The sequence below is a fragment of the Narcine bancroftii genome, chromosome 4 (genome assembly GCF_036971445.1).
Source record: "Narcine bancroftii isolate sNarBan1 chromosome 4, sNarBan1.hap1, whole genome shotgun sequence".
Classification (NCBI taxonomy): domain Eukaryota; kingdom Metazoa; phylum Chordata; class Chondrichthyes; order Torpediniformes; family Narcinidae; genus Narcine; species Narcine bancroftii.
Genome location: NC_091472.1, coordinates 60,649,466 through 60,670,723, shown reverse-complemented (window position 1 = coordinate 60,670,723; position 21,258 = coordinate 60,649,466). Strand labels below are relative to the sequence as shown.

Here is a 21,258-nt window from a genome sequence, read left to right as displayed (position 1 = left end):
TCTCATCTCCTTTTGGTCATCGACGTACACACCAGATCATTCAAAGCTTATTCCATTAAAATCTCACATAATCTTGAGAAAATGCATTAAATTAACTCAATCTTCCCCTTTCCAAGTAGATTAGCACTCATGTTTTCAATTCTCTTCCTTACTGAGGACCTTTGTTCCTGTTAACATTGTTTCTAAACTCTGCATCTTTCCTGTTATGTGTATCTGGAACTGTCCATGGTACTGCAGCAGTGAATTAATGAAGTTTGAGTATATTTTTTGTGTTTTTTTTTATTCCACTATTTATGGACCAGTGACATTATGAAGCTGCCTGATTATCTTTAATAATTTAAATACAGTGACCTCCATAATGTTTGGAACAAAAATATATATTTTTCCTTTATTTGGCCCCGTGTTCCACAGTTTTAGATTTGTAATCAAACAATTCTTACGTGAGTAAAGTGCACCTTCCAGATTTTGTTCAAGTTTATTTGTATACATTTTGGTTTGACCATATGGAACTTACAACACCTTTTATACTTAGTTCCCTGATTTCAGGACACTATAATCTTTGGGACATTTGGCTTCACAGGTGTTTGTGATTATTCAAGTATGTTTAATTGCTTCATTGGAGCAGATATAAGAGAGGTAAGGCTGACTTGTAAGCTCTTGATCACCTTGCTGTTTTTCAACATGAGGACTAGAGTTGTGCTATTGAAAGACAAAGAAGACAAACAAGAATAAAATAGAAAAAGGCATCCCCCAAACCTTAGGATTACCAAAATCATTGAGAAGAAAGAGCGAACTGGTGATCTCAGTAATCACCAAGGGACCACTAGGCTAAGGAAGATCTCCACTGCTGATGACAGAAGAATTCTCATCATAATGAAGAAAGATCACCAAATGACTGTCCAAAAGATCAGAAACACTCTTCAGGGGGAAGATGTGGGTGAGTCAATGTCTACTGTCTTCCCAAGACTTCAATAACAGAAATACAGAGGCACAGAACCAGGATGGCCAGATTACCGTTGGCCAAGAAGTATTTAAAAGTGCCTGGAGAATTCTGGAAAAAGATATTGTGGACAGATGAGACCAAGATTAACCTGTATCAGTGTGATGGCGAGAGCAAAGTGTGGAGGCATAAAGGAACTGCCTAAGATCCAAAGCCTACCATCTCATCTGTGTTGGGGGTGTTATGGCCTGGGCATGTATGGCTGACACAGGTACTGGTGCACTTATCTTCATTGATGATGTAACTGCTGATGGCAATAGCAAAATCAATTCTGAAGTGTATAGAACCATCTTATCAGCTCAATTTCGAGCAGATGCCTTCAAACTCATTGGAATGTTTCATTCTACAGCTAGACAATAATCATAAACATACTTCCAAATAAACAAAGGAGTTCTTCAAAGCTTAAAAACTGGAAAATTCTTGAATGGCCAAGTCAGTCATCTGATTTCTATCCATTTGTGCATACCTTCCATGTGCTGAAGAGAAAACTTCAAGGGACAAGCCCCTAAAACAAGATGAAGATGGCAGGAGTAGAGGCCTGGCAGAGCAGATACTTAACACCTGGTGATGTCTATGAATCACAGACTTCAAGCAGTCATTGCAGGCAAGGGATATGGAACAAAGTATGAAGCATGACCACTTTAATATACATAGCATTGCTATGTACCAAATATTGAGTCACTGAAGTAGGGGGCTATGTATAAAAAGTGCTGTAATTTCTATATGTCAAACCAACATGCTTTCAAATAACCATGGATAAAACCTATAGTGTGCACTTTAATCACTTGTGAATTGTTTGATTACAAATTTAAAACTTTGGAGCCCAGGAAAAAATAAAGGAAAAAAAAATATGTCTTGTCCCAAACATTATGGAAGGCACTGTATAAGCAGCTCCAGGATATCTCAGCTCATCTATATTTTTTTTTCTAAAAGTGTCTTGAACAGAAAGTTTTATTTTCATTCTTGTCTTCCAAAAGTTCAATATTTTGTGTTTCTCTTCAATGGCCAACATTTTAATGTTCCCTTTTGGGTACTTGACAGAGTTTGCTTTTGCAAGTGCAACAAAGAGCTTTTAATATTTAACACATTAAAACACAAATGAGTTTTTGATTCCTTTCATACCCAGAAGAATACAAACCTTTGTTTTGAATGAATCGAATGGTAGACCATCCAATGTACTCTGGAGGAGAGCATTTCAAAGATTTATCACCCTTTAAGTGAGTGAACCAATATAAAATGTTTTTCAGAGAAACACCAAAGCTGCAGATGTGGGAATCTTGAATGGACAACAATAGCATTTCTTGGTAAAGTAGCAACCTCAGGTTCCCGCCCATTTTTAAAAAAACACAAAAAAATGCCACACACTAACTCTGCTGCTATTGCCAAACACAGTTTCCATTTTATGCGCACCTCACCACCACCACCACAGACATAGGTTGTGGATACAGGTTGCAGGATGCCAATCTGTCTTTACTCTTTCCCTCCTCTTGATTGCTGAGATCCAATATTCCAGTGATGGAAGTCTGTTTGAAGTTTGCTTGCAGAGGAAGACATGGCAGGAGTCAGCATTCACAATCGGATCCGATTCCCTTTGGTGGGCAGATTTATTACCCCCACTACAAATAATCTGATCAACAACCCGACACCTTGAACTCCCCCACCCCCTTCCTTGTCCACTGACCTGCACATCATCATGCCACCCCCTTCATGCCCCAAAAACATTTCCAAAGCTAGCCTGCTTCCATCTCTCAGCTGCTTCCTCCATGCAACCAGCCTCATAGAAGCTGGCTGTTCATAGGGGAAAGCAAGCTGTGCAACAATGTGCAGGGTGCAAGGAGATTGGCAATGCTGTCTGTGCATGGCCAGGGTGGGCTGTCCAGCCTCTGGCACCACACCATCTGCTGGGTGACCAGCTCAACCAGGTGGCTGTCGAGCATGATCTAGCTTGAGGTGCCACAGCCGGCGATTTGCACCAGTAAGCCTCAGATCACCAAGCCGCACATGGCGTGGTTGACCTGCGAGTTGTGGCACTCCAGGTTGCAGCTGCTTGCTATGAGGATCTTCTTCATGGCAGCCATCAACAGCCCATGGTCATGGCCACTGCCTTCATGATCTGCTCAGCCACCATGCAGCTAAACATCTTATGCCACTCAGCCTCTGCTTCTTTTTCTTCACTGCCGTGTCCAGCGCCTCCACCTTGTCCGCCAATATCGCAGCCAGAGGCACCGGCGAACCAGCAGCCATGGAGAGCTCCATGCCCATCTCTGCCATCTGGTCCCCAAGTGCCGGCATTGCTACCACTCACCGCAGCTCCTCTCAAACTGTGATGAATGGCCAAAATGGTTGTCTTTGTCTTCCTTACTCATAAGCACCCTCACAGCGGGAACTGTTCTGCCAGCACTAGGGAAGCACACAGTGGTTCCCACTGTGAGGGGGATTATGGGTATTTGTGTTCCACCTGCCATATCCTAGATACCCCTATGGCAGACAAAGACAAAGTCCTGATAAAAGGCTCCAATTCAAAATGTTAACTGACCATTTTGACCCAAAGATGCTGTCAAATCTTCAAAGTTGATCAAGAAATTCTTTGTCCACCTAAAATGTATTTTGGATTTCCCTTTGTGTTCCCTTTCCTTATCAATTTCTTGGTCCTCATTTTCTGGGTTCTCGAATATTCTCAGGCCAGTTGCTATTTCTAGAAACTATATAAGCCTCTCAATGTAATGCTGTCTTCGATGTTTTTTTTTTGTCAACCATATAAGAATCACTTAAGCACTTAATGGATGCTTCTGGTTAAAATCTTAGATTTATTTCCACCCAATATTTTGTGGGTAATTTGGGGAAGGGTTATGGTCGATCCAAAAAGCTATCATAACCTGCTATGGTATAGTAGACGAAGACCACACACTCAACTTATAATTAGTAATCTTTTCAGGCCTTTTTGACATATCATTGCTTTTCAACTATCATTAAAATGGCAATACCTGAGTGTACCAAATGATATTGTTTTTGTTGGTGTAATTGGTTTTTGCATAGAGCAAAACCAATACTTTGAAACTGAGTTAACTTTGTCATTGAGCAAAAATATATAAATGACAGAAATAACTGATTATATAATCATTTTCTAAGTAAGCAGTTACTAAAAGATTTTGAATGCTATGCTTTCGTTTCAGGAACTATATCCATAAATAGCAAGCGTTCACCATACATGGCACATGGGGAGAGCGAAATTTTGGATCTCGATGATGACCTATATCTCGGTGGACTTCCTGAGAACAAAGCAGCTCTTATTTTTCCAACAGAAGTATGGACGGCCCTTCTAAATTATGGCTATGTTGGATGTATTAGAGACTTGTTCATTGATGGTCAAAGTAAAGATATAAGGAGGATGGCTGAAATCCAGAATGTGGCTGGAGTGAAGCCTTCATGTGCCAAGGAACTACCAAAACAGTGCCTTAGTGATCCATGTCGAAATAATGGTATTTGTAGAGAAGGCTGGAACCGATATATTTGTGACTGTTCTGGAACTGGATTTCTTGGCAGGTCTTGTGAAAGAGGTAAGCAAGACATCTAAACCACAATATCAAGATCCCCATGTAATGTTTGTGTGGTTTTTTTATTCATAATATTTATATTTTCTTCATGAAATGCTGCATGAATTCAGAGTTTCAGAGAGTGGTCTAACAATAGATGGATGAGTGGCATGGTGTTAAACTATGAGTGCTACATTTTACTGAAAGGTATGAGAAATTAATATATATTATGTAAAATATCCACCTGCTGGTCAGTCAGTAAACCTCATGCCAAATCAGAATCTTTCCTTCTTGGCTACATATTTTATTGGCTGAACAAGATATTCAAAATCTTTATCTTCTATTTTATGTTTGATCTCATCACTTTTCCATGATATTTATTGCAAGTGAACTTTTATCCATGAGTTTGTTGTCTATACTGGTATGCTTGAACTCATTCAATAATCTGCTGTCCAAGTGTTAATTCTCAATTTTTTCCAGTCATCTATCACTTAGGTGCCTTGAATTTAAAATTCACCTGCTCCAGCTCAAGTGGCTTATCTCTCTCCTATTCGTCTTGTAATCCTTAATGACTTCATCATCTTTGCCAACTGCTCTTAAAGTTCCTCTTCAAAGCTTATCCATAGAAGGTTGGCTTAGAACAAAATTTGGCACTTTGATCAAACATTTAGACAACTGCCTTAAGCTCTCTTTTATCAATTATTTCCCTAAAATTATCCCTGTTATAAGAAACAAGTGCAAACAGATTAGATAAAGAGGGATGTTAAGAGGTTCAGGTGGAGTTTCAGTTAACCATTAGGGCCCACCAATGGACAGCTTCAATGTTGCTCACGTTGGTGATTCGGTATAAACTAACTGTATCTGGGCCACTCACTTGAAACCAAAAGTCTAATGATCATTTGTATTTTTCTTTGGCATCAAATTTGATTTATTGCTGTGGAAACTCTGAAATCTATTGAAATATACCACTTGAGATTCACTGCCCAATTAATCCACAGAATATCTGCAGATAAAGTTCACCTGAACCTGTACATACTGAGGTTCATAAAAGGAATAAATAATATTTCCTGGGAATTAATGACTCCAGAGGATGTGAAGGAAGAATACTTAAATCACTCTGCCTCATAGAACTGAAAATAAATATCTGAAATGAGCATTGAAACCCACAGTTACTTGAACCTATGAGATTACCATGGATTATTAATGCACAAAATAGTCATGAAACCAAAAGCCCTCCAAGGAAATGAGATGGCTCTGATTCATAACCCACAGGACTGATTCTTATTTCAGATGATACCTTTGGATTTATTTTTATCTCCTGATCAGTGAGATCATAATAAAATCATAAAGTAAGAAAACAATCGTGTGATGTTACAATTTTATTTGCAAATTGTTGTTTATGTAATGGGGTCAAAAAATTCTCCTATTTCCAAAGAAAGAATTCCAGATCTTGGTAAAAGAACGTGAAAGCAGGAATGAAACTACAAAAGAAGCAATGTGTATTAATTTCCACTGCAATTTTAGATCCTAAAAAAAATGGTAATTGACCTGTTCAGCATTTACTGTGATGGTATTTTGCAACATAGCGGCACAATGCTTAGAAACTGGAACTTTTGTCCTTCCCAACCTCAGCTGACCATTATGTACTCAATTTCATAATCCCTGCTGAAATCCCATAAAAGGCAATAAGATATAGAAGCAGAAATAGGTCATTTGGCCCATCAAGTCAACTCGTCATTCCATCATGAGTTGATCTATTCTCCCACTCGGCCCCACTCCCCTGCCTTCTCACCATAATCTTTGATACCTTGACTATTCAGATACCCATCAATCTCTACCTGTCCTCTACATGTGTCCATGGTAGCAAATTTCAGAGTTCAACACTCTGCCGTGAAAAAAATTCCTCCACATCTCTGTTTCAATGGGCTCCCTTCAATCCTGGTTTTGACCTCTTGTGCTAGACTACTCTACCATGGGAAACAACTGTGTCACACCACTCTGTCCAGGCTCTTCAGCATTCTAAATGTTTCTATGAGGTCCACCCTACTTCTACTTAACTCCAAGGAGTAGAGACCAAGATTTTTTAAACGTTCCTCATATTCTTATAATCCCTGCATTCCATAAACCATTTTTGTGAATCTTCTCTGTATATTCTCCAATGCCAACACATCCTTTCTTAAATAAGGAGTCCAAAACAGTACCCTGTGCTCCAAGTGAGGCCTCACCAATGCCTTAACATCACATCTCTGCTCTTGTATCCTATTCCTCCGGATAAGTATGCCACATTGCATTTGCCTCCTTCGGCACTGATTCAACCAGATTAACTTTAAGGAATCCTGCACGACTTCCCTGTCACTTTGCACTTCTGAATTTATCATTTTCTCCACATCCAAATAATTGTCTGCTATTTTATTCCTTCAAAGTGCATGACCATACACTTTCCAACATTGTATTCCATTTGTCACCTTGTTGATTTTCCTGATCTGTCTCTGCAGCCTCTCCATTTCCTCCTCATTACCTGCCCCTCCTCTTATCTTTGTATCATCTACAAATTTAGCCACAATGCCATTTATTCCACAATCTAAATAAAAAGAAGTCTCAACGCTGACCCCTGCTAACTGGTAGCCAACCTGAATAGGATATCTTTATTCCCAGTCTCTGTTTCCTGCCAATCAGCCAATGCTCTATCCATGCTAGTATTTTTCCAGTAATTCCATGGGCTCTTGTTAAATTTATTTTTTAAAATATATATTTAGACATACAGCACAGTAACAGGCCCTTTTGGCCCACGAGCCCATGCCGCCTAATAACACTCAATTGACCTACACTTCCAGTATGTTTTGAAGGGTGGGAGGAAATCGGAGCACCCAGAGGAAACCCATGCAGACACAGGGAGAATGTAAAAACTCCTTACAGACAGCGTGGGATTCAAACCCTGGTCCCAATTGCTGGAGCTGTAAGAGCATTGCACTGACCGCTACACTGCCCAAACAGCCTGATTTGTGACCCCCCTATCCAAGGCCTTTTAAAGTCCACAACATACAACATCCACTGCAAATCTTTTGTCTATCCTGCTTGTGGTTTCCACAAAAAATTGCTGCAGGTTTGTCAGGTACGATTTTCCCATAATGAACCATGCTGATGTTGGCCTACCTTGCCATGTACCTCCAGGTACTCTGTAATCTCATCCTTGACAATTGACTCCAACAACTTCTCAGCCACCGATATTAGGCCATCAGGACTATCCTATTCCTTCTGCTGCCTCCATCACTTTTTAAGTAGCAAAGCTTTGCAATTTTACAGTCTCTGAATCTATTGGATTCTTGGCAGATCATTAGTAATGCCTTCACAATCTCTACAGCTACTTCTTTCGGAACCTGAGGGTGCATTCCATCTGGTGTGGGAGACTTAGCTATCCTTAGAACATTCAGCTTTCTAAGCATCTTCTCTTTGGTAATCCTCATTGCTCTCTCTTCACTGAAACTGATGAAAGTCCAACATACTACAAATGTCTCCACAGTCAATACTGATGCAAAATGCTCATTCAATTCTTCTGCTATCTCCTTCTCTCCCATTTCAATGTCTCCAGCATCATTTTATATTGGTCCTAGATCTACTCTTACCTTTTTTTTTAAACTCTTAGTTTACTTCACAAAGCTTTTAGTATCCTCTTTGATATTATTTGCTAGCTTCCTTTCAAAGTTCATCTTGTCCATTCTAATTAGTTGCCTTCTAAATGCTTTTAAAAGCTTCCCAGTCCTTCCCATTTATTTTTGCTTCCTTGTGACCTACCTTTAGTTTGCTTTTACTTTGGTCTTGACTTCTCTTGTTAGTCAGTTGAGTTTTTTTTTCCATTCAAGCATTTCTTCTCTTTTGGAATATCATGCACCTGCCTTATTTCTCGCAGAAACTTGTTCCTTTGTTGTCCTCACTGCTGGGGTGCCTTTCACATTAAATTTTTCCAGTTCCTCTCCCATACTTCTTCTTTAATCCATTGGAATACTGACACCCCTGATTTCAGTTTCTCTATCTCAAACTGCAGGGCAAATTTTATCATGATTGCTGCCTCTTACCTTCAGCTCCCTTATCATGTCTAGTTCATTAAACGATATCCAAACCACAACTACCATTTCCCTGGTCGGCTAAGCCACAAGCTATTCCAAGAAGCCATCCTAAAGGCATTTTATGAATTCATTCTCTTGGGATCTAATACCAACCTGGTTTTCCCAATCAACCTGCATATTGAAATCCACCATGATGATTGAAATATTAGCCTATTTGCATGACTTCTCTATCTCCCTCTGTAATTTGCATGTCTCATTCAAGCTGCTGTTTGGAGGCCTGCATACAATTCCCAACTGGGTATTTTCACCCTTACAATTTCTTAATTCTACCCATGGGATTCTAGATTGCATGATCTAATGTCTCCTCTCTCCAAAGAGTGAATCCCATCTTTAACCAGCAGAACTACCCCACCCACTCTGCCTACATTCTTATCCTTTTGATACACTGTGTATCCATGGATATTTAGTTCCCAGCTGTGGTCATCTTTCAGCCATGACTTAGTGATGGCCACAATATCATACCTGCCAACCTCTTGCTGCATTACTAGATTATTAACTTATTTCTTATAGTGTGGACATTTATATACAAGAACTTTAGTGCTCTATTCATCACCTTTTTTAATTTTGTTTCCAAAGTACCCTGTTAAACCCTTAACCTTACACTTGGACTTTTCCCTATTGGTTGCCTATCCTTCCTCTCATTCTTGCTATACAGTGTATCTACTTGGGTGTCTTCTGCCCTCTTCACTATCCTCTCATTTTTGTTCCCATCCCCTTGCAAACTTGTTTAAATTCTCCCTAACAGCCCTAGAAAACCTGCTCACCAGGATATTAGTCCCCCCTCCTGTTCTCATGTTTCAAAGTTCTTGCTTGGTGCAGCTGAGGCATCACTCACATGTCTGCATTGATGGGTTAGCGGAGTATGTGGAGGTTCAAGAGCCTGATAGCTGCTGGATGAAAACCGTTCCTGAACTCAGAAGTTTTGGACTTTAGGTTTCCGCATCATCTGCGTGAAGGTAGCAGTAAGTAGAGGTTGTGACCAGGGTGATGGTGGTCCTTTATGATGTTGGCTGCTTTGTTGAGGCAGTGTCTCATATGCAATGGATGCGAGGTAAGAGTCTGTAATGGGCTTGGATATGTGTGCCACTTTCTACAGCCTTCTGTATTCTTGGACATGAATTACCAAATCAGACTTGGATGTACCTAGTTAGTATACTTCTCACAGTACACCTGTAGAAGTTTGATTGACTTGTTTTATTCCCTGTGCATTCCTATTAATTTCCACCAGATTCTATCCTTAACCCACTCAGTAGGGGCACCACAAAGTGGCCAATGAACCCACTGACCTGCATTTTTGGATTGTGGGAGTTTAAAAATCTTGAAAGGCCCATTCCATTCTGTGTGATTCTATGCATCACCAGCATGCCTCACCAGAACTATTGAGACCAATATTTTTTTGTGTTATCTCATGGGTGATGTTGCTATCCTGTCTGTAGGCACGCTATGCACAAATGAACTTAATCTTACTTGTTAAACTGGAGATGACCCATCAAGTTTCTGCTGACTTGCCAAAGAGCAATTCCATAAGTCACATCCCAAATTCTGTATTTCCCTAGAACTTATTTCCTTCACATTCCCATCAACTCTCCCCAAATTCTACTATTCACCCACAAACCTACAGCAGCCACTAATCCGCAAGTTTTCAGAATGGGGAAAAGAGAGCAGAACACTCAGGGAAACCCAGGCACCTATGGGAAGAACATTACATCTCCACACAGAAGGACAATACAAAGGTTGGGATTAAACGTGGGCCCCTGCAGTTATGAGAGAAACACCATAGGCTGCAGATGCTCTGTTTGTAGTAAAAACACAACTCAGCTGGAGGAACTCAGGTGGTCTTTTCAGCATCTGTAGATATAATGTGAATGTTTCGGCCTGAGCCCTTCTTCAAGGAAGAATCAGAAAAGGCAGAAGCAGGATAGATCAGAAAGTCTCAGAGTTCCAACAATGGGGGAGGAATCCAGACCAACAAAAGATGTTAATTTGATATGATAAGGGACTAGGTAGAATTTGTTATGTCTGTGTAAAAGGAGACAGGGAATGGAGAGATGATGGGGGAAGCAAGTGAAAGGGGGCTTAATGAAAGCCAAAGAAGTCATTATTAATATCATCCAGTTGGAGGGCAGGGCAGTGACTCCTCCTGCTGCACCATTGCTGCCTTTATAAGAGAAAAATCTTTCCCACTGCCTCCTTGAGGTCACACGATTGTATCTTTGAGATGTGTAGGGTAGGGATGCTTGCATGGTAGCTGAGAGGGGAGCTATTTATTCTTTAACCATTCTGGAATTTCAAGCATATACTCTCAATGCACTAACTCCTTTTACTGCAAAACAGCAGTGCACAGAACAGATGTGAACTTGTTTCTCTGGGGTAATTACAGTTCTGAGAGAAGAAAATTTGCAAACCAATAATTTTAAAACAACTATCCAAATGTTTTTGAAAAGTGTCCAAAAAGCCTTGCAATAGAAAAATGTCGATTCACTGCTTGATCAGCAAGCTGTTTTAACAATGTTGGACATTTTTTTCTGGCCCTATTTTTAAGACCTATTCATTCATGCAATGTGATAATTTGTGCATTCATTTAAAAATTCAATGTGCAAGTACATTTTTATCCTTTGAATTAACAGTTAATTTAAAAGCCATTGAGTCTTTCAGACGAATGTAATATTTTCATAAATAGCTTTATTACTGGCATCGACTACTTTAATTATAGATACTTCTGATAAATTCTTGAGTAGTTACTTTAAAATGTGGACATAAAGGTTGTATAGTTGGGCTAAATATCTCAACAGAATCTAAAAATAGGGAAAACCAATTTCAGCACTGCTATAAACTTCAATAAATATAACTCTTATCATCTTTGGCTTCATATGTGAGTTTAAATCTATTCCAGCTTCAATTTTCTATTTATGCGACATTGCAGACTTGTATGAGTTTTGTTTGAGATCATTTGTTCAGTGGTAAGATAGACATTTAAGGTCTAAAGTTACCAATTCCCCTTTCCTTTTTGCAAACCGTATTTTTGTTTGGTTTTGGTGGTTTTTTTCCCCCTGCGGAGACATATGAGGATGCTATCGAGATAGACATTTCTTGTAAAATAAAATTTCAACAAGATAAAGGATCTAGGCAGAATTGTGCACATTTTTGAAATAACCACATTGTGGCTTTTTGCCAGTTGTTTTGATCCATCCAGATTATTCGATCCAGTTCAAAACAAATAAATCAAAAACAAGCTGTCAGAAGCTCTACAGAAGTGTTGAATTGAATGTGCCTTCTGTACCCCCCTGTGGCATGTTGTAGGAATTACAAGCAGCACAGCCCAGTTCCAATGGCAGTTGCCTGAAACTTCAGCATCACATTTTATGCATCAAGCATTTAATTAGAATGACTCAAAATTACATATTATTCTTGCTTACTAGAGATTGTTGTAATCAGAACAGAAGGGTTTTAAATACACAAAACTTTAGAAATTTTTGCACTAATTGATTCATGGATCTTAAATTATGTAATTCTATTTGGAAAATCACTTCCAAAGTTAATCTAAGATTTTCCCATGCTCTTGTAAAATCATTCACATGCCTTTTCGAGAACTCCTGTCTACATCCATGTTTTTTTCATGCAAGTGTTGCCTGAAGATGGCGCATGACCCATGTGCAGATGCTGACCTTCATGAGTTGTGAGTCATGCTTTGTCAAGACTTAAATGAGACCTTCCTGAATAATTCCAATCCAATCTCATACTTTGAGGTCGCTCTTTCGAAGTTTCGAAGTCACAATCCTCATCCCTCTTCCCTAAATCCAGTCATGATCATGGGAAATACCCTTGCTGTTTCTTGTAAACACACACCCCAACCACCCCTAATACCTGATCATTGAAGTCCTGAGCATATTGATGTCCCAGCGTAGCTGGTTTCCTCTCTATATTGATAGGAGGAAATCCTTTTGAGTGTGCAAATACTATTAGATCTGTTTTGGAATTTTACATTTATTCTCTTCTCAATAACTTACTGCATTAAATTACAAAAAACTTAGGTGATATATTAGGAATAAAAATTTAGAGCTGACATAATGCAGTTAGGTAACTGAATCATTCAGGCAGAGATATAGTCAAGAATTCAAGGAGATTGTCTCATCTAAGAGGTATAACATCCCTCAGCAGTATATAATCTCAAGGGCTTCTATAAATATATCAAGAAAAAAATGATAGCACTGGACAAAATTGGTCCTCCTGAAGATCAAAGTGGTTATATATATATGGAGCCAAAAGAGATTTTTTTGCATTTGTATTTACTCTGGAGATGTCCACTGATTTGTAGAAATTTTGTAAAATAGCAGAAAGATCGTGGATCCCATAGAGATTACATAGGAGGTGCTTACTGTCTTGAGGCAAATAAGAGTAAATTGATCCCCAGGCCTGAGTCACAGATGAGGTGCTGGAGGATTGGATCACTAATGTTGTTCAGTTGTTTAAGAAAAGCTCCAAGAATAATCTGGGAAAATATAGGCTGGTGAACCTGACGTCAATTGTGGGCAATTTGTTGAAGGCATCCTAAGAGACTGGATAATCCTGGACTAATTAGAGATCGTCAACTTAGCTTTAAGGTTACTAGGAACATCGATGAAGGAAAGTCCATAGATGTTGTCCACTCGAACTTTTGTAAAGCCCTGGACAAAATCTCACATGGGAGATTAGTCAGGAAAGTTCAGTTTCTTAGCATCCAGCTTGAGGTTGGTGAGGTTAATATTGGATTAGCAGATACTGGCTTTGCAGGAGAATCCAGAGAGTGGTAGTAGAGGATTCCCTTTCTCACAAAAGCTGGTGTCTCACACTATGGCTCAGGGATCGGTACTGAGTCTATTGTTGTTTGTCATATGTGTTAACAATTTGAGGATAATATAATAAATTAGAACAACAAATTTGTAAATGATACAAAGATTGGGGTATAGTGGACAGGAGGGAAGGATCTCAAAGCTTGCAGCATGATCTGGATTAGCTGGAAAAATAGGATGTAAAATGGCAGATGGAATTAAACACGGACAAGTGTGAGATGTTGGAATTTGGAAGGATAAACCAGGGTTGCATTGAACAGTAAATGGTAAGGAACTGCAGCGTGTGTCAGAACAGAAGGATCGTAGAACATAGATACATAATTTACTGGAAGTGGTGTACAGATATATAGGGTCTTAAAGAAAGCCTTTGGCACATTAGCATTCATAAATCAAAGCATTGAGTGTAGAAGATGGGATGTTATGTTGAAGTTATGTAAGATGTCACTGAAGCCAAATTTGGAGCATTGGTCACCTAACTACAGGAAATATATCAATGAAATTGAAAGAGTGCAGAGAAAATTTATAAGAATGTTGCCAGGACTTAAAAAGTTGAGTTATAAGGAAAAGTTGAATAGTTTATTACTCAGTGCATTGGATGCTTGAGGACACATTTGATGGTGCTTTACAAAATTATGAGGTGTATAGATATGGTAAATTCAAACAGGCTTTTTCCACAAAAGATGATGAGACAGTAACAAGAGGACATGGGTTAAGGGTGAAAAGTGAAAGTTTAAGGGGAACTGTTGGGTGAATTGCTTCACTCAGAAGGTAGTGAAAGTGTGAACCCAGCTTCAAGTGTAATTTAAGAGAGATTGGATGGGTTAATGTTTGGGAGGGCTATAGTCTGGGAGCAGGTCAATGGGACAAGGTGGAATAAATAGTTTGACATGGCTTAGTGTTTCACTACTGTAGTATTCTATGGTTCTATGGTAACACTATTTTGTTTGTTATCATCAGTGCTTTATTCAGACCACCCTCTTTTTATATGTAGATGTTGTTAGGATCTAATTAGTTTTAGTCACAGTATTTCTGATCAATAAATTCTTTGAAAATTCATCATTAAAATAACTGCAATATGGCTTTCTGATCTATGGTTGTGCATGTTTAAATCAGCGAGGTACCACTCTCACTTCAAGGATTTGGATTCCATTTAGTTGCTGTCACCGAAAACCCAAGCATAGTGAAGTTCTTGTGGCATTCCAAAGCAGAAAATTTGCTGACCAAGTTGGTATTCTGGGTTAGTCCCAATTGCTTGCATCTTGTCCATATTCTTCTAAGCCATCTTTTTCATATGACTGTCCAAATACCCTTTAAAATTTGTAATTATACACACTTTTATCTTTGACTCAGGCAGCTTGTTCCAGATATAAACTAGATTTGCAGGGTGTGGGGAACCAGGGCAGATAGAGGAGTGGAAGACAGAAAAGATTGTTAAAATTTCATGCATTGTTAGAAGTGAACAGGTTGAATGTGGTGAAAATATTTTCAGGTGTATCAATTTCAATGCAAGGAGTATTGTAGGAAAGGTAGACAAGTTATGACCATGGATTGGGGTGTAGAATTATGACATTGTAGCCATCAGTGAAGCTTGATTGTAGGAGAGGCAGGATTGGCAGCACAATGTTCTGGGGTTCCGTTGAAATGAAGAGGAGTGGCATTGCTCATCAGGGAAAATATCACAGTTGTGAAGGACAGACCAAAGGGCTTGTCTACTGAGTCTAAATGGGTGGAGCTAAGGATTGAGAAAGGTATGACCACACTCATAGGGTTGTATTATAGACTGCCCAATAGTCAACCAGAATTGGAGGAGCAAATCTGGAGAGAGAGATAGCAGACAGCTGCAGGAAACATAAATTTGTGACAGTAGGGGATTTTAACATTGCACTTATTAACTGGGAATCCAATACTATAAAAGGGCTGGATGGCTTCGAGTTCGTCAAATGTGCTCAGGAAAGTTTTCTAAATCAATATATAGAGGTAGCAACTAGAGAAAGTGTAATACTGGATCTCATATTAGGGAATGAGACTGGACAAGTGACAGAAATATGTGTTGGGTAACAATTTGGGTCCAGTGATCATAATGCCATTTGTTTCAAGTTAATTATGGAAAAGGAAAGGTCTGGGCCTCGGGTTGAGATTCTAAATTGGAGAAAGAGCAATTTTGAGGAAACAAGAAAAAATTTAAAATGCATGAATTGGGATCAGTTGTTTTCTAGCAAGTGTGTCCCTAGCAAATGGAGGACCTTCAAAGGTGAAATTTTGAAAGTACTGAGTTTGTATATTCATGTCAGAATCAAAGGCAAGGTTAGAAGGTATATGGAACCTTGGTTTTTGAGGGATATTGGGGATATGGTTCGGAAGAAGAGAGAGGTCTATAACAGGAATTGGTAACATGGAGCAAATGAAGTATTAGAGGAGTGTAAAAAATACAAGAAAAACCTCAAGAAGGAAATCAGGAAGGCAAAAATACATGAGGTTGCTTTGGCAAACAATGTGAAGGAAAATCCTAAGAGTTTCTCCAGATATATTAAGAGTAAAAGGATAGTAAGGACAAAATTGAGCTCATTGAAAATCTGGGTGGTCATCTTTGTATAGTGTGAAAAGGGATATTAATTTTTTTCATCCATATTCATTCTGCAGACAGGGACAGTCTTGGGAAATAAGTAAAACAAGCAGTGAGATTGTAGAACTCATACAGATTAAAGAGGAGGAAGTGCTGTCTTAAACCAAATAAGAGTGGATAAATCCTCAGGGCTGACACTAGGTTCGGACCTTGAGGGAGGCTAGTGTAGAAATTGCAGGGGCTCTGGCAGAAATATTTACAATATCCTCAGCTATGGGTGTGGTGCCAGAGGATTGTTGTTCCATTGTTTTAAAAAGGCTCCAAAGTAACCTTGGAAATTATAGGCTGGTGAGCCTGACATCAGTGGTAGATAATTCAATAGAAGGTGTTCTAAGAGATTGGGTATGCAATTATTTGGATAGCCAAGGACTTATTATGGATAATCAACATGGCTTTGTGCATGATAGGTCTGTTTAACCGTATAGAGTTTTTAAAGGAGGCTACCACGAAAGTTGATGAAGGAAAGGCTGTGAATGTTGTCTACATGGACTTTAGTAAGGCCTTTGACATGGAGTTCCATGCTCCTCCATGGGAGGTTAGTCAGGAAGGTTCAGATGCTGCTTATTCATGGTGAAGTAGTGAACTTGATTCGATGATGGCTTGACTGGGGAAGCGAGCGAGCAGTGGTGGAAGATTGCTTCTCAGATTGATGAACTGTGACTAGTGGTGTTCTTCAGGGATCAGTGCTGAGACCATTGTGGTTTGTCATCTATAGCAATAATCTGGATAATAATATGGTAAATTGGGTCAGCAAGTTTGCAGATGACATTAAGGTTGGAGGTGTTGTGGATAATGAAGAATGTTTTCAAAGCATGCAGAGGGATCTGGACCAGTTGGAAAAATGGGCTGAAAAATGGCAGATGGAATTTAATGCAGACAAGTCCGAGGTGTTGCATTTTGGAAGGACACACCAAGAAAGGATGTAGACGGTAAATAGTAGAGCGATGAAGAATATAGTAGAGCAGAGGAATCTGGGAATATAGATACATAACTCCCTGAAATTGGGACCACAGGTGGATAGGGTTGTGAAGAGTTCTTTTGGTTTATTGATATTCATAAATCAAAGTATTGAGTAGAATTTGGAATGTTATGTTGAAGTTGTATAAGATATTGGTGAGGCCAAATTTGGAGTATCGCCTGCAGATTTGATAATCTTCAGACAGGAAAGATATCAATAAGATGGAAAGAGTGCAGAGAAGATTTACTGGGATGTTGCCCAGACTACAGGAACTGAGTTACAGAGAAAGGATTAACAGATTAGGACTTTATTCCCTGGAGCCTAGAAGAATGAGGAGAGATTAGATAGAGATATTTAAAATTATGAGGGGGATTGACAGAATAGATGTAGATAGGCTTTTTCTATTAAGGGTTGGTAAAATACAAACCAGAGGACATGGGTTTATGGTGAAAGAGAAAAGGTTTAGGGGAATTATGAGGGAGAACTTCACGCAGAGAGGGGTGGGAGGATGGAACAAGCTTCCTGCTGAAATGGTAAATGGAGGCTAAATTTGAATCTTCCACCCTGGAAAAGAAACCATAAGCGTTCACTTTATCCATGCCCCTCATGATTTTCTAAACCTTTGTAAGGTCGCCCCTAAGCCACTTATGCTCTAAGTGAGTGATTTTCAAACTGCCCAGCTAAATTCACATTCCACCTTAAGCAATCCCTATGTAATAAGTGTTCTCTGATTGGTAAGGGATCGCTTAAGGTGGGAAGTGAGTGGGAATAGAAGGTTGAGAATCACTGCTCTAGACCCAATTGTTTCTGAAATATTTTGCTTGAGAAAAATTGTCATTGGCCCATTTCCTTTGGAGTTATGAACCCATGCACATAATTAGGTATGATTAAAACAGTGGTTTTCAAACCTTTTTCTTCCCACTCACATACCACCTTAAGCAATCCTTAGGGATTGGAGAATCTGTGGCATAGGGATTGTTTTAGGTGGAATGTGAGTTTAGTGGAGCAGTTTTAAAACCACTGCTTTAAGGAATAAAAACCCAACCCATCCAAAATCTCCTACAATTCAAGTCCTGTAATCCAGTCAAACATCCTCAGCAACTCTTTCAAATTCTTGATATCTTTCTGATAGCTGGACAACCAGAAGTGTACACAATACTGTACTCTAGTGGTTCTCAATCTGTTTCTTTCCACTGATTTACCACTTTAAGTATTCCCTATACCATCGGTGCTCTGTAATGAGTAAGGGATTACTTAAGGTGGTATGTGGATGGAAACAAAAAGTTTGAAAACCACTGATTTATTCATACCTTATTGACACATTATGTGCATGGTTTCATAACTCCAAAGAAAATGGGCCAATGACAATTTTTCTCAAGCAAAATATTTCAGTAACAATTGGGTCTAGAGCAGTGGTTCTCAACCTTCCCTTCCCACTCACATCCCACCTGAAGCAATCCCTTACTCATCACAGAGCACCGATGGCATAGGGATTACTTCAAGTGGGATGTGAGTGGAAAGAAAAAGGTTGAGAACCTCTGCTATACTCTATATTCTTGCCAACATCTTCTACAACTTTATCAACATTTCTACTCAATTCCCCTGCCCAATAAAGGTGATATGCTAAAAGTCTTCTTCAACAGATCGGATGGGTTGTCTTGTGATTGATCATTTATAATTAGGAAATACTTGTCTTAAATACATTGAAATATTTCACCCAGAAGTTATTACTGAAACAATTTTAGTTGACTTCTTTGCAGTTTGCAGTGGTTTTTACCAATGTTCAGTATTAAATTGGGATGCTCACACAAAGAATAATTGTATACCAAATAATCATGCTTGTATTGCAGAAATTAAAATGGCACTGAGGGACTTTGTTTTTAATGCGACAATATTATTCATAAGCTGGGAAACCAATGCAGCGAAATTTATTCTAGTCACAAGCACTCATTCCCATGACTAAATAAATGCTATATATCCATTAAATCCCTTCTGAAATTCATCACCACTGAAGCCCATGAAACTACATTTTTGGAAGAAGAGTATAAACTTCTTATACTGCTGTCTTCTGCATCAAATCCAACAGCAAATGTATTTCTATCATAGCCTCAAACCTTCGACCAACATCCTTTTATCGTCATAAGCATACAATCTGCCAAAATTCAAATCAAATGTATTTCCACCTTTAACCACACTTCTTAAAACCTATAAGCATGCCACGTTATTTTGCATATAATCAGATGGATTACAAATTGAGATTTTTAAAATGAAGGATGGAAGAAGATGCACATTTGAAACATTCACCAGAATTTATTACAAAAACGTAAGGAATAGGAGCAGGAGTAGGCCATTTGGTTTGTTGAGTTTGCTTCACCATTCAACAAGATCTTGGCTGATCTGTCATGGGCTCTGCTCCTCTTACCAGCCTGTTTCCTATACCCCTTAATTCCCCTACTATTCAAAATTATCCACAAAATGGTATGCAATCATGCCAGATACGTGACTTTTAATTGTGAAAAATATTTCCAAGCAAGTAAAAATGTTGAATATTCATGAATTGTTTTAATATTCTTCTTGGCTGTTAAAATGATGCCAACATAATCAAATACTGTGACAATGTAATAAGGTGGCAATCACTTGCGACAGATTGTATTGTCAGAGTGTTATTGTAACTGATACTACTTTTTCCATAGTGAAATGTTCTGAATGTTAGATGAGTACATATATTGTTCATAGGGCATAAATTAAAAGAAAACACGGATCACCAAGTGATTAGACGAGGATTGCTGAAGAAGTATGCGATTTTTAACACGATGATTTAAAGTTTATATTCTATTCTGCACATGAGACATCATTTTATTTTTAGTAGGATTATTAAATAATATGAATTATTATTAAGATAGAGCAAGAATACAAAGTAGGCTAGAGGGGTATAGTATAATTAATTTTTTTCTTGTGTTTCCTATTCATATCTGTCTGCTCCCTTGTACTGTAATTTTTTGGGGATTTGCTAATCTATTGTTTAATTTATGCATTTATCAGTTTTCATTTTTGAATTATAGAATCAGATTTTTGGAAAGTTGCCATAATCAAAAGTTGATTACTTCAATTTTGAAACTTCTATTATGTATTAATATTTTGTTATTGATGTGATATTCTTAATGATAAAACTCTAAATATGTCTGAGTAGTCAAAGTGTAAATAAATCTTGGTAATGTATTTTGATATAAATTTGTTGACGCTAAAAAAAGTATGACAAATAACTCTCCGTGTTCAAGATACCATAAATCTTTGACAAAGTAAGTTGTGAAGAGGTGATAAAATACAGATTGTGGCTAAATGTCCATTATTTTGCAAACTTCATATTTGTTTATTGCAGTGATGTTGAAAGAGCAGGGTCTGATATAAAAGGAGAGGGCCAAACAATGGACAGATGTAGGCATGATAGGTCCCAGCATTACACCCTTCTTATCATAGGCAACACCAAATAGTGGTTGTATCATCCACAAGGGGGTCATTAATTAGCGAAGAACCTGGATGTCCAATGCTTCTGACTCAGTTATTGCATGGAAATGAGTGAAGGAGGGGCAGGGAAGAGTTTCCGTTTTGCTGACCATCTTTCATTTCAAGTCTATGTCTTGTGTAGCTCCTGGATTACATTGGAAAATTCATCATTAAACTCAGTGGGGTTTTACTGGCTGAAGGTAAAATAAATCAAAATGAGTTTCAAAAGCATTTGTCATGCAAAGATTGCTGATTCAAGGTTAATGTGAATGGGCCATTTGCTTGATGAAGAGCAATTCCCACATTTATTTCTGTACACTTCTTTCCTGTCTTAGAATGCCATGCCAGTAGTGATATTTTTATTTGCTCTCAGAATCTTCAGACATCGTCTACCTTTGTATAGAAGTGAGTCCAGCTCAATGTTATGCTGCATTAGGTATCAGGGTTGAGATTCATGAGGGTGCCGATGCCAAGCAGGACTCCATAGGGCCTTGGCTTTGTCAGATTCTTGATCTCTATTGGTGCTCAGAACCATGGGCCAAGTAGGGTGACTTGGGTGCCTTGGGCTTGGGTTGATTGCTGGACTGGAGAGGGGGTATAGGACTGGAAGAGGCAGCAGAAACGGATGATGTGGTGGGATCCATGAATATGCGGTGTCCCTGAAGGAACTCTCCCTTGCTTTTCTTC

General features: G+C 38.8%; 1 protein-coding gene across 17 annotated transcripts in view; it reads left to right on the top strand.

Annotated features, from left to right (window-relative positions):
- Positions 1–21,258, top strand: part of nrxn1a (neurexin 1a) — a 1,705,359-nt gene that overhangs the window by 790,511 nt on the left and 893,590 nt on the right. For all 17 annotated transcript variants that reach the window (XM_069931396.1, XM_069931400.1, XM_069931399.1 and 14 more), the window contains one exon: positions 4,174–4,557. In XM_069931396.1, coding sequence (XP_069787497.1) covers positions 4,174–4,557 — 384 coding nt within the window. The remainder of the gene's footprint in view (positions 1–4,173; positions 4,558–21,258) is intronic.